The sequence below is a fragment of the Sinocyclocheilus anshuiensis genome, unplaced genomic scaffold (genome assembly GCF_001515605.1).
Source record: "Sinocyclocheilus anshuiensis isolate Anshui unplaced genomic scaffold, SAMN03320099.WGS_v1.1 scaffold287, whole genome shotgun sequence".
Lineage (NCBI taxonomy): Eukaryota > Metazoa > Chordata > Actinopteri > Cypriniformes > Cyprinidae > Sinocyclocheilus > Sinocyclocheilus anshuiensis.
Window position 1 is genome coordinate 547,035 of NW_015552557.1, and position 17,206 is coordinate 564,240.

Genomic DNA, 17,206 nt, shown 5'->3' on the forward strand with positions numbered 1-17,206 from the left:
CAGAAGTGGGCCACTATGTCACTTTCACAGCAGGTTCTGGTGAATTATGAATACAAATACACTGCTCGAGATGGCAGAGAGGTGTCCATCAAACCCAACGAGCACTACATGCTAGTAGCCAAGACCAATGAAACCTGGTGGCATGTTCGGAGGGATGGGACTGACAAGCCTTTTTTCATCCCAGCAACCTATGTGACCGAACTCCCACCTGAGACCAACCAAACTTCACTGCACCCTTCTGTAGAGTTTAGTGGAAGTGAATCCCTCAAGTCTAACTCAGAGACAGCTCCTGATAGTCTTCCCACCATCATTGAGCCCGCTGAGGTCACGCTTCGAGTCCCAGCCTCTATAAAACGAGACACGGAGAAAGACGGTCATAGAATATCAACATATATTATTCCAAAGGAATTCTTTGAACTGAAGGGTTTGGATCCAGATCCCATAAATACTGAAGCAGAGGCCGGTCCTGTGCCTGAACACACAGATCAAGAAAAGTCTTCCAAGCCAGCTTCCCCAACTAATGGGGAAACACCACCCTCTATCTTACTGAAGCTTCTCCATACAGTCAACACACCTCAATCCCCAGAACTGGAGATAAAATCAACCGTAAATGCAACAGAAAGGCCTCGGGTGGACACAAAGGCCCTGGATCAAGATATTCAGATGCTCAATAGAGCTGGCTGGGGTGACATCTGGAGCCCCATGAATAAAGACAAGAATGTGTATGAGAGTGTGGATACAATGAGAGAACCAGAATCCTCAAAAGCCGAAGATAATGTGACTGTAAACCCTGTCACACCAGATAAGAATATGGTAAGTAATACTTCATGTGCAAAGTAAAGTTACACAATTTCTGTTCTGTTCTCCAAATATTTTTGTGACAACAGTGAGCATTGTTCTCTCTTGACAAATGGTAAGATATAGCCTGTTCATTCATTGTAAAAAAATTTAGGAATTTCAACGATGACCCTGCATACTTTAGTATATCCAAGAATATACTAATAATGATTTGGTTCACTTCAAATTTGAACTGAAGTTTAGCTGCTTTCCTCGACCACACGGGGGCGCTGTCTACAAATTAGCATCAGGGCCTACCAAAACAAAACCATAGTAAAGTTATGTCTTTGTCTTAGGTGTCAAAATAAAATAAAAAAAGACAAGAAAGAAAAAAATATATTAATAATAATTAATTAAATAAATCTTGGTCAAACTGATAATATAGCTGTAATTGTCCGTTTAGAACTTTGGCTGTCCTTAAAATTTGGTGTAGCTATAACCAGTGGCTGCATCAACGATTGATGGATTTAAAAATAATAATAACTTTATGCTGTATAACAATGTTTACTTCAATCAAAGCTAGTAAGGAGCAGCTAAATATATTATTGTCCTTTCCACATTTCAGTGTATTAGATCAAATTAAAAAGCAATCAATTATCTGTACAAGAATGGTTGTTTTAATGCCTCTGCAATGTAAGCATTATAAAGTATGTAAATACATTATTGTGGTAAGCCTACTATATACATATTAGGCTAGGGGCATCTTACCCCAAGGGCCTTATTTGGTCTTTTTATTTATATTTCACAAATTTAAATACAGACACAACAACATTTGATATTTAACAGAGCACAATGTTGTATATTTTCTAGTATTTGGGGGGGGGGGGGGGGGGGGGTGAATTTTACCCCATCCCAGCAAACAAAAATATGTTGTAATAACGTTTTGCTATCGTTATTGAAACGTTATTTTTTAATATTCTCTGAACGTTCAGTTTTTTTTTTTTACCTTTTATAAACTATATTTTATATGAACGTTAAGGGAACATTCAATTTTATCATTTATTATTTTTATCAATATGGAATGTCACTTTTTGGGATCTTACCCTACTGATGAGCATTCGTTATGCTACTTTCCTGGATAGTTCACGCATTCGTTTGTCATTTAATGAAGTTTTTAAAGAAATATCAACGTTTTGTACAAATTTAAAGGACTTTTTTGGCGCCCCTAAAACAACTAAACGTACTTTTGGTAATATACTTGTTACATGTAAACTATGTAAATTATTAATAACAATAGCAGCGTACCGACCCGCACGCTCGAGCGAACTACTGTTGCTATGGTTACAGTCAGCGTTGGGGGTAACTCATTACAAGTAATGCGAGTTACGTAATCAGATTACTTTTTTCAAGTAACTAGTAAAGTAACGCATTACTTTTTTAATTTACAAGAAAATATCTGAGTTACTTTTTCAAAAAAGTAATGCCAGTTACTTTGTTTTCCCATTTATTGACTGACAGCTCTCCTGGCCCCATATTGGGAGAAATCGGGAGTCCAGAGGAATTGTGTGTGCTGTGTGAACATGATGTTACTGTAGTTCTAGACTAAATGTTAATGTGCATTAATTCATCCCACTCACAAAAAACAGATTTAGTATTCATCAAAATGAATTAAAACAGTGAAATGCAAACTCAGAATATGACGCAAACCTGCAATAATTAAATATGTTAAATAACACAAATGCATCTAATCCCATTTTATTATCTGATGTCTTTGCTGCTGACCTTTGATGATCCAGTTCAACCATACTAATAAGCAAAAAGGACTTTAGAGAAGCCAACAATTGTGCTTCATTGTTTTTTTATCGCTGAAGAGTGTTTCTTCTCCTACGTTCTACTGTACAGACGTGAATTTACTTTTGCTTCAGCCTGAGGTTTATTCATTACACTTTTTGGTGTGAAAAAGGGCTTTTATATTTTTAAAAAGTAACGCGAAAGTAACGCGAAAGTAATGTAACGCATTACTTTCCATGCAAAGTAACGCAATTCGTTACTTTTTTTGTATGGAGTAACGCAATATTGTAATGCATTACTTTTAAAAGTAACTTTCCCCAACACTGGTTACAGCCTCACGTAGTCTTGCGTTATCTGAAAAAACGGCGTTCGAAACTTTCCTCATTTAGTATGCAAAATTAAAGCAGTTCTTACTGGCCAGGTGTGAATGAAGAGGCAGACTGTGAAGAGTCAAACAACCCCAAACCCTAATAATTCGCTTTCTAATGTGGACAAAAACGAATTCTGGCATAGCTGTTATAGTTCTGCGTTTGAAGAGAATGTACGTTTATTGGCGACGTTTCGACCCTGATCAAACGCCCAGTCAGACTGCATTTCTGGAGCTCCCTGCCAAGTGATCTGCATGTCAATGGTTTGCCCCTCACCGGCAAAGAACCGGCGTCTCCATCCGTTTTATCTGCCACACCGGTCGCGAGACGCTGTGTAGGCTACGGTGCGTATGGAAAACGTTTATTAGTCTACTAGAGTTAGTACAGAGTTTACAAGTAGCCTACTTTGTTATTTTTGAGAGATTTGAAACGTGCTGCATGGATCTAAATATAAGCCTGCTAATTTGACTGTGTATGGGGGAAGGGGTTTTCTAGCATACTACCAGAGTCAAATGAAGAGCACAACAGGTTAGGTGAGTTGCTGCCGAGTGCCCTAGTGAGTGTGAGTGGCACTGTAGGGAGGTATAGTACCAGGCTTTTGCAACCACTCCCACAAACACACCTGTTTCCCTGCGGAGGGACGATTAAAGCACGTCAGCATTAAAAAAGATGGATTATAAACAGCGGTTGGAATATCGTTTGCAGCTTTTTGTAATCTAAGCGTTTGGAGACGGAACGGTTTCACCTGTGCAACACCTGCTGTAAAGCTCTGACAGAATGATCCTGCGCTTCCTGTTGGGAGGGATGCGGTGAGCTATCTGACAGATCAAACTTGCGATTTCTACTTACAGAATTTGAAATGCATAAAATGAGTGATATCTTGATAATACAAAAGGTAATATCGAGATTACATTAGCACGACCCTGCTTAAAATTGAAATGCATCCCACTTGGATGCAAATCTTCTGTTACGTCTTCTATTATGTTTTATTGTGTATTATGTTCATTTCTTAAAAGTCATTTTAATATTTTTGGGCTTAAACAGACGGTTCTAGGTGGTGTAACTTTCCTGAGATTATAGGAACGAAAAGTAAATAAATAAATTGCAGAATCAAAATAATAATAATAATAATAATAATAATTGGCAGAATAAAAAAATAATATATTTTCTGACTATATAAAAATAAGTGATAAAGTGACATTTTTTATATATCATTTGATTTCAAATATCATTGAAAAAATTCCCAAATCAATATTTGGACAGTCAAATTGAGTTTTGAACTTGGAACTTGGTATTATTTATTTTAATAAATAATTCTTGATATTTATGTATGTATGTATGGATGGATGTGTGTGTGTACATTTTGTTTTAATTTTTTTAATATATATATATATATATATATATATATATATATTATTATGTTGAAAATAATGTATATATTATTAGGTTGAAATTAATGTCGTTTGGTGTTTATTTATTGGTTACAGCACTCAACTAATTCTAAAACTATTTGAAAACATAGATTATAATTTCTAAGAATTTGGCATTTTGAAGTAGCCTATGTTTTTGAGAGTTTTCTCCTTTTTTTTTAATCTAGACATCCTTATTAATTATTAATCCATATATCAAAATTCCATGGTATTACCATCTGATTCATCATTGTGACATTGTACCGCCGTGGTACTTCTTTCTAGGCATTAACATCACTCTCTTAAATTAGTGGTCAGTCAGTGTAATTTACAAACACAAATGTCATCATAGAGCCAAGAGCCTTCCATGTTGCTACTAAGATAACTGTGCATAAAATGTAATTTTCTTTGCATCTTTCTTAGAAGTCTCCATTTCATCAGGTCTGTACATGTGTTGTCTGCTCTATGGGTGTTTAGTTTGGTGGGATAAGCACCGAGAAACTGGAGGCTTGCCAGTGAAGTTCTGGTTTCCATAGCAATGGTGGTTTCAGCAGTGGCATGGCTGAGGTGCCATTCAGTTTGGCGGGCACAATGTGTAGTGCTGGTGTGCAGTCCTGGATATGTAGGTCAGCTTATGCTAATGCATCTCACATGGCGCTGTGCACTGGAAGACTCTGTCACGGTGCGTGCGGGGAGATGAAGCGAGGACTCAAGTGCAGGAGAAATGGTTATTTATTTTAGTAAAAAATGAAACAAAAACAAACTCAAACCACCCCGAGGGGGAAAAACAGACAGGCAGGCCTAAAGCTGCACCACATGCAGACACGAAACACACACAATGAGAAATTACAGATCAGCACAGGATGACAGACACCAGGAGAATAAATAGGAACCAAACGAGGAGGCTAACGAGGGAGACACAGGTGGAGCAACTTAAACAATAACGAGGTAACAAGATGGGAGGGGCCAGACAATAGACAGGAGAGAGCACATGGCAACAGACAAACAAACCACAAGCCATGTGCTCCCAGAACACAGTCATCTGGTGGCCCTCCTGGGCACACCCGCTGAAGACTGTGACAGACCCCAGATCCTAGTGCATGTTCACGACTGGAGCGTCACGCGTGAGTGTGAGCAGCATATGTGGAGTAGTTTAGAGACAGATATTACTTTTGTAAATTAATCCATGTGCAAATATTTGAAAGGTACAGTATATACCCATTGGAGACTGGGTTCCCATACTCTGTGTTTCTTCTCTTAATGATTATCCTAAAACAGCAAAAACTCTGTTCAAAATCCACTCAGAAAAGCGATCACAATCTTAAAACATTGTGCATACTACATTTTTGCAACTGTAATACTTGTGCAATTACAACATTTTCAGAGTGTTATAAAATAACTATTAAATAGGTAAAAACAATTTCAGCAGAGCAAAAGGTTACCAATTAACTGTTAACTATTTCCTTTAGTAATTAGGACAGCACTTTATAGGTGGGGAGTTTAATTTTAGCACAGTGGTACACTGATGCAATTTTCCACAACATTTACTAATGTGAACGTTTGTTTGAAACCAGGGACGTGCACTGACATTTTGAGGGGCAGGGGCTCAAGTGGAAAAAAGGGCACTTCTCATATTTATTTAAAAATTTTTCTAAACAAAACCTTAAATATATTAGGGGTGTGCGATATTGACAAAAAACATATCTCAATATTTTCTGGGATTTTATCGAAAACAATAATTAGACGATATTTTGCTGAGTGTGTTATTGCGCTGATATCTTAAGGACTGTCCGTGGGCAGCTGACTTCTAAAGTTTTTGATATTCTGCATATTCTGTGTGGTGTTCAGTTCACAGCAGTGATAGAAATTAATCTTTTCCAATAACATTAAATTGATTTTTTACCTTTTTAAAGCCATTTTTTCTAAAAGTGTGCATCATCTTTTCAGTCAAATTCCTAAATTGAACCAGTCAATTAGAATAAGTCATTTGGGCTGTTACCAAGCAAATGAAATCAATATTGACAAAACTAATCGTTGCAATGCAGAGAAAAGACAGAAGCTGCATTAGAAGTGGAATTTAGATGCATTTACACTGTTTAATGCAGGACATGAATGCATTTAACCTGCAGTTACAAATGCATTAATACTGTTTTGATATTTTAAACATAAAACATTGAATAATGATATTTGACATTATAAAAAAAAAAAAATGATACTTTAAATGTAAAATTAAAACCGTCAGTAGGTGGCAGCAAGTCACTGTTAATAAGTGAGTCATTGCGACTGAACCGAATCATTTAAACTGTTGATTCATTCAGGAACAAAACAGCTTCATGTTGCTCAGAGATGCAAATTGGAATTATATTTGTTGGCGAAATAGAGCAAAAGCAGTCAATATTGTATCTAAAACGTAAGTGTCTTAATATTAAATTCTTGTTTATTGAACTGCTCTATAAAATCAATATCACATTTGTAATCATGCTTCCGGTTAAATAGTGCTTGTATTGCGCATTATTTTAGTCATTCCCGCAGGTTTCGCTCTTGAACCAAAAGCGCGCGCACCACCACTGATCTATATTAGTGGAGCGTACAAGCCGCAAATACCAAAATGAGTGGCTAACTGCGCTAAAACGTTCAAGCACACGTATATACATATATTCATTTATTTAAAAAAAAATTTTTTTTAAATACTCCCAGAAAAAAGGCCACTTTCTCTCGAGGAAGAAAAAGGGCAGGTGCTCAAGCCCCCTTTGATGTCTATGTGTGCACGTGCCTGTTTGAAACAAATATTCCTCTTCTCCCCTCCTCCAGTTGCTCATGAGATTATTATACTACTATACAGACATTGGAATTAATATGGGTTCATTCTTGACCAAATAAATTGGAGACAACTAGTAGAGTTTTGAGCCATTTGTTGCTTTTCCAGCTCCTTTCAGCATGCCGGATCTTAACTATCCTGCCTTTCTCCATTCAACAAAATATGGGAAGTTCCTCTTCCACCAGTTTGTTTTGACACCACAGGAAAATAACTTGCTTGTTGGATGGTCTGCATGCTATAATTTGGCAGCTGCCATGAAGATTCAAGCAATGCCAGCACTGTTTTGCAGTGTGTCATGGTATACTCCATTTAAAACTATTTGAAATGTTTTTGTTTATCTTTAATTATCTAATTATTGTTTCATTTTTATAGTTTCTCAAGAGATTACATATAATATATGTATTAATAAATTTGTCACACTGCAGATCTTTTTATTTGCCAAAAACTGATTAAACATGGTGAAAGACATATATAATATAATTTTATCAATCTATCTATTTGCCAAATCATTTGTAGGGACATGGGATGTTGGAGCATGTTTGGGCCAAAGGCAGGGAAATGCCCTGGACAAATGGATATTATAATATATATTTTATTTTATATATCAGCTTCACTGCTAATGGAAAGTTCAAAAGGTTAAAAAACACAACTAAACTTCCTCAGCAGGTAGATTGAGAGCAGCATTCGAGTTCTCGGATCTCTTTTACACTGTGCATGTTTGAACATTCTGTGGGATTCCAGGTCTGAATAGGGGAAGTTTTGGTTTTGCTATTAGAGAATTAAATCCAATCCAAAATTGAAAAATCTTTCAGATGTTTTTTTTTTTTTTCTATGCAATAATAGTCCGAGGGATTTCAGGAAGCATTAAAGTTTCAGGAAGGAAGTGTAAAAGTAATCCAAAGTTATTCATTCTCAAATCAAATTGAAAACATTGAGCAACTCGTGTACACAGTGTCCAAATTAATAATATCAAAATTCATTGGCTCTTGTGTGTCATGTGACTAAACGTCATGATGTCACCATGATCACATAAAAACCAAAGAGGTTTGAAAACTTTGATTGTTTGGAAATATCAGGTCATTTAAAAAGGCTATAGAAAAAGTGTAGTCATGCACAGCATTGATTCATTGACTAGAAAGTGTTCCTTGTTATTTATATGGAATTATTATTTTTTTAATCCTTATCATAAATGACTGGATAAATTATTTGTTCAATCAAGTGGGACTTCCAAGGTTAAATGTTGAACTTACAGTCACCTCACTCATGGTGTAAGAGTTTTTCACTCTTCTTAGAACAGGATGTGAAACTTCAGCAAGATCATGCAGTGCTTAAGATTCTCGTCTGGCTGACAATAAAATAAAAAATAAAAAAAACAGACTAAAAAAAGACCTTGCATTGAAAGAGGGACCAAAATATCATAAAGATCTACCAATAACCCCAGTAGAAACCACCCAGAACACAACGGCATAGATAATCACCACAACATCCTAGAATTGTGGTGATGAGGTTTTAATTAGCAAAAACACGTTCATTATTCTTGCTGAGTTTGTCAAGTGTCCTACAGAGGTCTATTTTAAGGTTGTTGCAGTTACTACAGTATATAAATGTGCACATATGTTTGAGAGAGGGAGAAGAAAAGGTACCTGAGTGATGATGTGCAGATATAGTGTGCTATGAGCTCGCAGACCTTAAGTTTTCAATGAGGTAATCCAGGATTCCAGGCCATGATTGGTGATGTAACACAGAGGGGGAGCTGCTTAGTCCCCTGAATGGCCCCTCTGTGAAAGTGTGTGTGTGTGTACATGTTTTTCTACACTGGTGGGGACTTAAACCTGAATACACACCAATTCATGGGGACATGTGTCACCTTGGAGACCTAAATTGAGGTCCCCATGTGTACAGAAGCTTATAAATCATACAGAATTAGGTTTTTTTTTTTTTTTTTTCCTGTGAGGGGTAAGTTTAGGTGTAGGGCGATAGAAAATACAGTTTGTACAGTATAAAAACCATTACGCCGATGGAAAGTCCCTACAAGGATAGTGAACCAGACGTGTGTGTGTGTGAAAAGAGAGGTAGGAGTTCAAGCTGCTGATTCTCCAGCCTCAATTTCATTGGTTGATAAGTAATTTGGTTAAGTAATCAGCAGCATGCTGTCCCCTCTGTGCACCCTACAATCACTTCTTTCTCAATTCATTATAGCTGTGAATTCCTTGGCTATTGCTTTGTTAGACAGACGTGATGTTTCTATCTAAAATGCTGCTACATTCCACCCGTCTTCTCATGGCGTTTGATATAAAATCTGATGAAACATGTCTAAACGACTCTTGCATTTCAAAATATATAGTGGTAAAATGTGCAAACGAGGAGCTTCGCTATGCCTATGTCATCCGCTGGAACGCCACTCTCTCGTGAACGCATGTACAACAGTTAGCGGAAGCTAGAGATTATGCTTTATAAAGTTTTAAATGTGGATATTTTTCTTACACAAATTCAGCGATTCGCTTCAGAAGGCCTTTATTAACCCCCCGGAGCTGTGTGGAACACTTTTTATGATGGATTGCTGCGCTTTATTTTGCTTCAAAATCTTGACCACCATTCACTGTCATTATAAAGCTTGGAAGAGCCAGGACATTTTTTAACATAACTCCGATTGTATTCGTCTGAAAGAAGAAAGTCAAATACACCTAGGATTACCATTAGTCATAAATGATCATAATTACACAGAGAGTATTACTTATGTGCATGTCATATCTATATGCAGTCATTGCTGTATTGACTGTGTCCAAACAGGTTTCCAGACCACTCCCCCTGTCTTTCATTGGTCAAACTAATAGATAGTCCCGCCCCCAAACTCACACCACTGGTTAAATGATTGGCTGTATCTGCTAGTTGGGATGCTCAAACAAAAAGAGTCATGTTTTCACAGTGCCACAGAACTTTTTTGAAAAAGTTGACACACATGCCATTATCGGTTTGCACAAAGGATAATTATACAAACGTTACGAATTATCATGTGACCAGAAATGCAACAAGGCATACAGACTGTGACTTAAACCATGAAAACATACCAATTGCTCCTAGTTTTGTCTACACCCTGATTTTAATTGCGTTTATGTGGTAGTAATCACAAGGGTGGTATAGCGCCTGTAAAATTATGTGTGTGTGTGTGTGTGTGTGTGTTTAAAGAATTTAAGGACAACTAGGCTGTTGTTCACATTCTAATTCATGGCCTGGACACAGAATCACAATGGATTTCATAGCATTGATGCTTAAGGAGAGAAACATTTAGCTGCTGTCAGTCAAATGCAAGGATTCCCTCAGGGTAAAAAATGAAATTGCAGAGTGCTATAAATAGTACAGAACATTGCGTTACACATTAACTCATGTCATTCCTGCTCATTTTTGGTGTGTAATCTGGGCCCCTTGCTAATGTTTCTAGATGGAGTTCTAAATGAAAGTTTGTTCATCTAAGTTTTCCGTGTTTTTATTTAGCTTGACTTGGTAATATCCAGGTCATATAGCTGTAGACTGCCATGTTAAAGATTTGAATAACAAAACTTCTTGTGAATAATAATCCCCAATACAGGCTCGTGCATTTTTACTTAGGCTTGTTCCAGGAACTGTATATGCCTGGCCTTTGTCACTTATTCACGTCCATCATTAGAAGGAGGAAAGAGAGTTTGATCGTAGGTGTGATATCCAAACTTTAGGGTCTCTGTGTCTTCACAACCACAGACAGGGAAAATATTGTTATTTAAAATTTGCAAAGACAGATTGGATTTCAGGCAGGGAAGCTGTTGTCAGTTGTTGTCATGCTTGTCAGACTGCTTGGATGTGAAATTGTTGAGAAATTCCCCCTGCTCATCCTAAACATATTTCCTGCTTTAAACATTGCTAAACATTCACAGTTGTTTATCAGATGTCACAGCTCAACACAGTGGCCCTTGTCCTCTGAATTTGATCATGCTACCACATCATGGCATTTACAATACACATTGCTTTACTGTTTTCTAAAGTTGTATATCTGTGTTGAGTTACTTGAATCTTAATATAATGTTAAACTCGGCATGAAATGAAAATTCACCCTATCTATTGTGAATGCATGTTATAGAGCTATATATTATATTATGGTAGAAAAGATCTGTTGCTATTTCCGTTTCATTGTGGCTTTAATTTTTACTCTAAAACACACTAAACTGTATAGAATAAAACACATAGGAAAGAAACATCTTGAGATTTCTTTAGTAACTCTGGTGAAGTTATTGGAAATGCATAAGTCTCCTGCTTCTCTGATTTTTATCCTGAGTAAAATTCTTCAGTAATTTTACATGAATTTCAGAAGAGATCTCAACATTGTCTCAAAACGTGCTCAGATCAGGGTTATTATAGATAATTAAAACTAAAACCTCAAAAAATTGTTACTATAAATGCTAACTAAAATAACTAAAACTGAAAATTAATAAAAACTACACTGTAAAAAAATCCTGTAGTTTTTACCAAAAAATAAATAAAAAATTGGCAGGTTTCCGGAATAATTTTGTAAAAAAATACAGTAAAAATGTAAACATATTTACAGAACAACCTGTGAAATTTAACCATTGTAATTTACAAAACAAGAAAATTTCATTTTGTAACCAGTAAATTCAACAATGCACACTACTACTAAAATCTGTTTCCTATCCTTTAACATATACTGACAACCACCATAAAAATGACGGTGGTAAAAGAGGAAGCCACATGAAGAATAATGCAGAAGGTCATCATAAGCAGCTATCCCACAAGCTGAAGTATATAGTAGTATACAGATGCACAGGGTCATTCATGCAAACAAAAAACACCATCATGGTAACACACATGACACTTAAATAATGCAATAAACATTCATTAAACAACAGAAGATGTAACATAAAACTCAAATGTGACCCTGGACCACAAAACCAGTCATAAGTGTCAATTTTTCAAAATTAAGATTTATACATCATCTGAAAGCTGAATAAATAAGCTTTCCATTGATGTATGGTTTGTTAGGATAGGACTTATATTTGGCCGAGATACAACTATTTGAAAATCTGGAATCTGAGGGTGCAAAAAAGTCTAAATATTGAGAAAATCACCTTTACAGTTGTCCAAATTAAGTTCTTAGTAATGCATATTACTAATCAAAAATTAAGTATTAATATATTTATGGTAGGAAATGTACAAAATATCTTCATGGAACATGATCTTTACTTAATATCCTAATGATTTTTGGCATTAAAGAAAAATCGATAATTTTGACCCCTACAATGTACTTTTGGCTATAGCTACAAATATACCCCAGCGACTTAAGACTGCTTTTGTGGTCCAGGGTCACAAATGTGCGGAACTGATAACAAAAACTATCAAGAAACATGTTTTTGACTGTAAATTATACATTGATTTGTTCTTTTTTTACTTCTAAAAACTGTGAAATTGATAGCATTTTACTGTAAAGTTACATTAAATATCTGGTTAGATCTGGTTAGTTTTTTTCCATAGCGTTTTTACAAAATGTTACAGTGAAAATCACACTTATTTTTTACAGTGATATAGACATATATATAAAAAAAATTGACAAAGATGCACCAAAAATGACTAAAACTATAAAAAAACATTAGAATGAAAAATATATATATAACAATAAAAGCTAATTGAAAATATTTATAAAAACTATAACAGTATCTCAAGATACTAAAATCTACAATCAAAAGTCAGAAATCTGACTTTCTTTTTTCTTTTTTCTTTTTTCTTTTGCAAGAACAAATTATCTTAAGTAAAACTATTTCTTTTATAGCTATGAACTCCTAATACATGTCAAGAATTACATCTGTTTAAATATCCTGGAGAAAACTGATTAGGTCGTCAGAAATTGATGTTATTATACCATTTTACTTCCATAATACAGAGACATATTTACAAGTGAAAGAGGATATTCAACAAAAAAAAAACAATTTCATGGTGAGACTTGAATTCATCCATTGGGAATTGATTGTATATATAAATAACACCTGAATTTCTATTTGGCCATTGGTAACATAATCGCCCGTGCAGCGAAGTGAAATCATTAGGAAAGGAAATTTGTTTAAAGTTAATACATTTTTTAAGAAAGATAAAGACTTTATTTCTTTAGAATAACATGCACCAATGAATAAGACCAGGAACAAGTTTAAAGGGATAGTTCACCCAAAAATGAAAATTTGATGTTTATCTGCTTACCCCCAGGGCATCCAAGATGTAGGTGACTTTGTTTCTTCAGTAGAACACTAATGACAGACTGCAACGGTTTGAGTTAAAAATCTTCCTTTGTGTTCTACCGAAGAAACAAAGTCACCTGCATCTTGGATGCCCTGGGGGTAAGCAGATAAACATCAAATTTTCATTTTTGGGTGAACTATCCCTTTAAGAAAATAAGGTCAGTTATGAATTCACGTTCACTTTAAACTGAGTTATAAAAGACCGACCTCTGAGCAATCCTGTATTGTTTATTGAGGAAGCATGCAAGCATGCTTTTTTCGGCTGTCAGAGGTGTTACGGTCAAAATGTGTAATTTTGAGGAAATGTACTCAAGTCAGTGACTTTGACTGGTGTAGGTTCTGTTTCGATGAGGAAAAAGGGGAACTTAGACAATTCAGACTTGAGAGTATATAAGACTTTTATGTTTGCAAAGATACCTGAAATCAAGCAATTGCACACCTTCTCAGTGTCAACACTTCTTTTCTGACCCGTTGTCTCTGCATCTTTATGTATTCAGTCGCTCATGTCTGCCTCTGTGTCTCTCCATCTGTCTGTTCTATGTATCTGCCCCCTCCCCCTTTCACTCTAGCAGAGTAGCACTTCAAGACAGATGTTCATTAGTGGCATCATCGGCTGCAGACGCAGAGGGTGTATATGTTTGCATGAGTGTGTGTGTGCGACTCAGGGTCAGCCTGTTCACCATGATGCTCACTGTTGGATAATTTAGAGTTTGACTGTTGTCTGATCAGCTGTATTGACTGATCTAAACAAAGGCATGGTGGATTTTTACTCTAAGATTCGGACCAACCACCGACCCAGAAGCGCGATGCCTCTCTCTCTGAACACGCAGGTATGTCCAAAACTTGGTTTCTGGGTACGGAAATACTCTTTGTTGTCACTTTGACGTGTAAAAAGTAGTGATTTGGCTTGACTGTTCAATAAGTAACACATAGCGTTTATATATGAGCAGTGTGCATTAAAATAGTGTTTCAGTGTGGCACATTAGTTGGATTTTGCATACAGAAGTGTGCTTTTGTGTTGTTCTCAGCTAGGATGTGGTCTCTTCCTGTTGAGACACTCCCCGGCGTAGCTATCTCAAATGCACTTGTTAAACATCATCATGGTCAAGTGTTTGTCACAGTAAAGTTGTCCAGTTCTGTAAAACTCTATAAAACAGAGCAGCTGCAAGACGTTGACCTTTAGCATCTCTGCAGTTTTGATCGGAAAAAGGACGTTTTCTTTAATTGCTCAGTCTGCATCGTTCCAGGCTGTGTCTCACAATGCCAGTTCCTGCTTTATTGGCTTCTCCCTATACATCCACTGCTTCTTTCTCTTTTTCTCTCAGTTAGCCTACTTGTACAATGACTTCTACAGGTTGTGTGGCTGTCTCTGATGGCCAGCGCATTCAGATCATCTAAATTTATCTCACAAAAGGATGGCATACATTTAAGGCTGGGGATTTCATCGCTCCCTTTGCCTTAAAGCGTTTTAAAGGGATAGTTCAGCCACAAATGAAAGTTCTGTCATCATTTAGGGTACTCACACTCATGTTGTTTAGAAACCTGCATGACTTCTGTGAAACACAAAAGGAGAAATGTTAAAGAATGTACTGGATGCTCTTTTGCATATAGTGAAAGTGAATGGGGACTGAGGCTATCAAGGTCAATCAGTTGAAGATGGACAGTCGGGAACTGATTAAATCAAAATCATTCTAATATGCTGATTTAGTGCTTCATTATTAGCAGCTATTATTAGTGTTCAATTATTAATAATGTTTATTATTATTATTATTATTAATGTTGAAAGAGTTTTTGCTACTGATTAATTTTTTTTTTGCAGAAACTGTGATACATTTTTTTTTTCAGGATTATTTGATGAAGAGAAAGTTCAAAAGAACAGCATTTATTTGAAATAGAAATATTTTGTAATATTATAAATGTCTTCACTGTCATTTTTAATGCATCCTTGCTGAATAAAAGTGTTGATTTATTTATTTATTTAATCCCACATACCCAAACTTTTGAATGTCAGCATGGTTTCCACATCATTAAGCAGCAAAAACAGTTTTCATCATTGCTAATGTTAAGAAATCTTTCTTGAGCAAATCAGCATATTAGAATGATTTCTGAAGGATCGTGCGACACTGAAGACTGGAGTGATGGTGCTGAAAATTCAGATTTGCATCACATGAATAAATTACATTTTAAAATATATTCAAATAGAAAACAGTTATTTTAAATTTAAATAATATTTTACAAAAGTTCTGTTTTTATGGTATTTCTAGTGAAATAAATGCAGCCTTGGTGAGCATAAGAAATTTATTTTAAAAATGTATTTATTAAAATCATAATTATTCCAAACCTTTGATGAGTAGTGTATGTCACAACAGAGAAGAAAAGAAAATTGCAACTTCACTAATAATGGAGACTTAAATTTCAGTCTGCTCATCACACAAAGCTTTTGAAAACATAGAATATAGGTCATATAGACAACCATATAAGTCATAGTTCATTTTTAACCTTGACAGCCCAGATCCCTATTAAATAGTGGCCAGTACTTCAACACTTCTCCTTTTGTATTCCAAAGAAAAACATGGTATGGTTTATGGTTCAGGGTGAAGTATAAATAATATTTAGCATTTGCCATTTTTATTCATTTTATTATCTTGATCATTCAGTTCTTCTTCAATGTTGAATATGATGTTAGCATTTGTGTGGCTATTGTTTGTGATAATTATAATAATAAACCTGTTTCCTGTCAGTTGATGTATTTTGGCACTTGTGGCTGAGAGACAGGCTTGGTCTGCACCAAAGGCTGGTAAATATAGACCCAGGATATCACGTGCTGGCGCACTAGCTGTTGCGCTTCGATTGTCACTCTTGCTCTTCTGTCCCTTTTTCTGTCTTTATTTCTGTCTCTGTCCCACAGACGTTCCTCAGGAGAGGCGTGTCCTCATACAGGCCTCTCTCGAGGCTAAAGGTGAGCTCAGTACTGCAGGAAGCATATAAACATCTATTCCACAGCCATCTTCACTCTACATGCATGCGCAGGGAACTTTGTGTGTTCTTCCGTATCATGTACTGGGTGGTGAAAATATATTTTGCAATCTCTGTTCAGCATTGGTGGATAAAAGAACCAATCTAAAAGAAGCAATCTAAAGCCTATTACTCATTTTCAATTAATTTACCGCATTTGTTTTTACTATATAGCGTGTTTTTTTTAATACTATTACTCATTTTCTTGTACTTACAGTTAAGCATTTTAACAAACCCCGAACCCTACACTGTAAAGAAAAATCTGTGACATTTACGGTAAAATACCGGCAGCTGTGGTTGCCAGATTAAACCCTAATGTACACAACTGATAAGAAAAAACTAAGAAGAAACATGTTATTTCAACAAAAAAAACATCAAATATGAAGTGTCATGTAGGGAATTCTGGGAGTGTCAATTTACAGTTTGTCACTGTAAATTATACAATGACTTTTTCTGTTTCACTTCCAAAAACCATATTTTTAACAGTATTTTACTGTAAAATTACATTAAATGTAATTACATTTATTCACCGTATATAATATGGAAACTTACTGTTAACCATTTAACAGGTTTTTACTGTAGCATTTTTACAGTCTTTTACTGTTAAAATCACAATCAACGTAAACTCGGCAAACCTGAAACGAGGATAGGTGCATGGGAACAAAATCAAACAAAATTTTAATCAAAAATAAGTAACGAACCCGCACACTATCAATACTTGCTAATTCTTAAACTTTATTAAACGCAACGTTTCGG

At 35.7% G+C, this 17,206-nt stretch overlaps 1 protein-coding gene across 1 annotated transcript in view; it reads left to right on the forward strand.

Moving 5' to 3' along the window:
- LOC107664591 (rho GTPase-activating protein 27-like) overlaps window positions 1–17,206 on the forward strand; it is a 35,391-nt gene that overhangs the window by 2,289 nt on the left and 15,896 nt on the right. Inside the window, exon 2 of the mRNA XM_016455203.1 lies at window positions 4–813. Coding sequence (XP_016310689.1) covers window positions 4–813 — 810 coding nt within the window. The remainder of the gene's footprint in view (window positions 1–3; window positions 814–17,206) is intronic.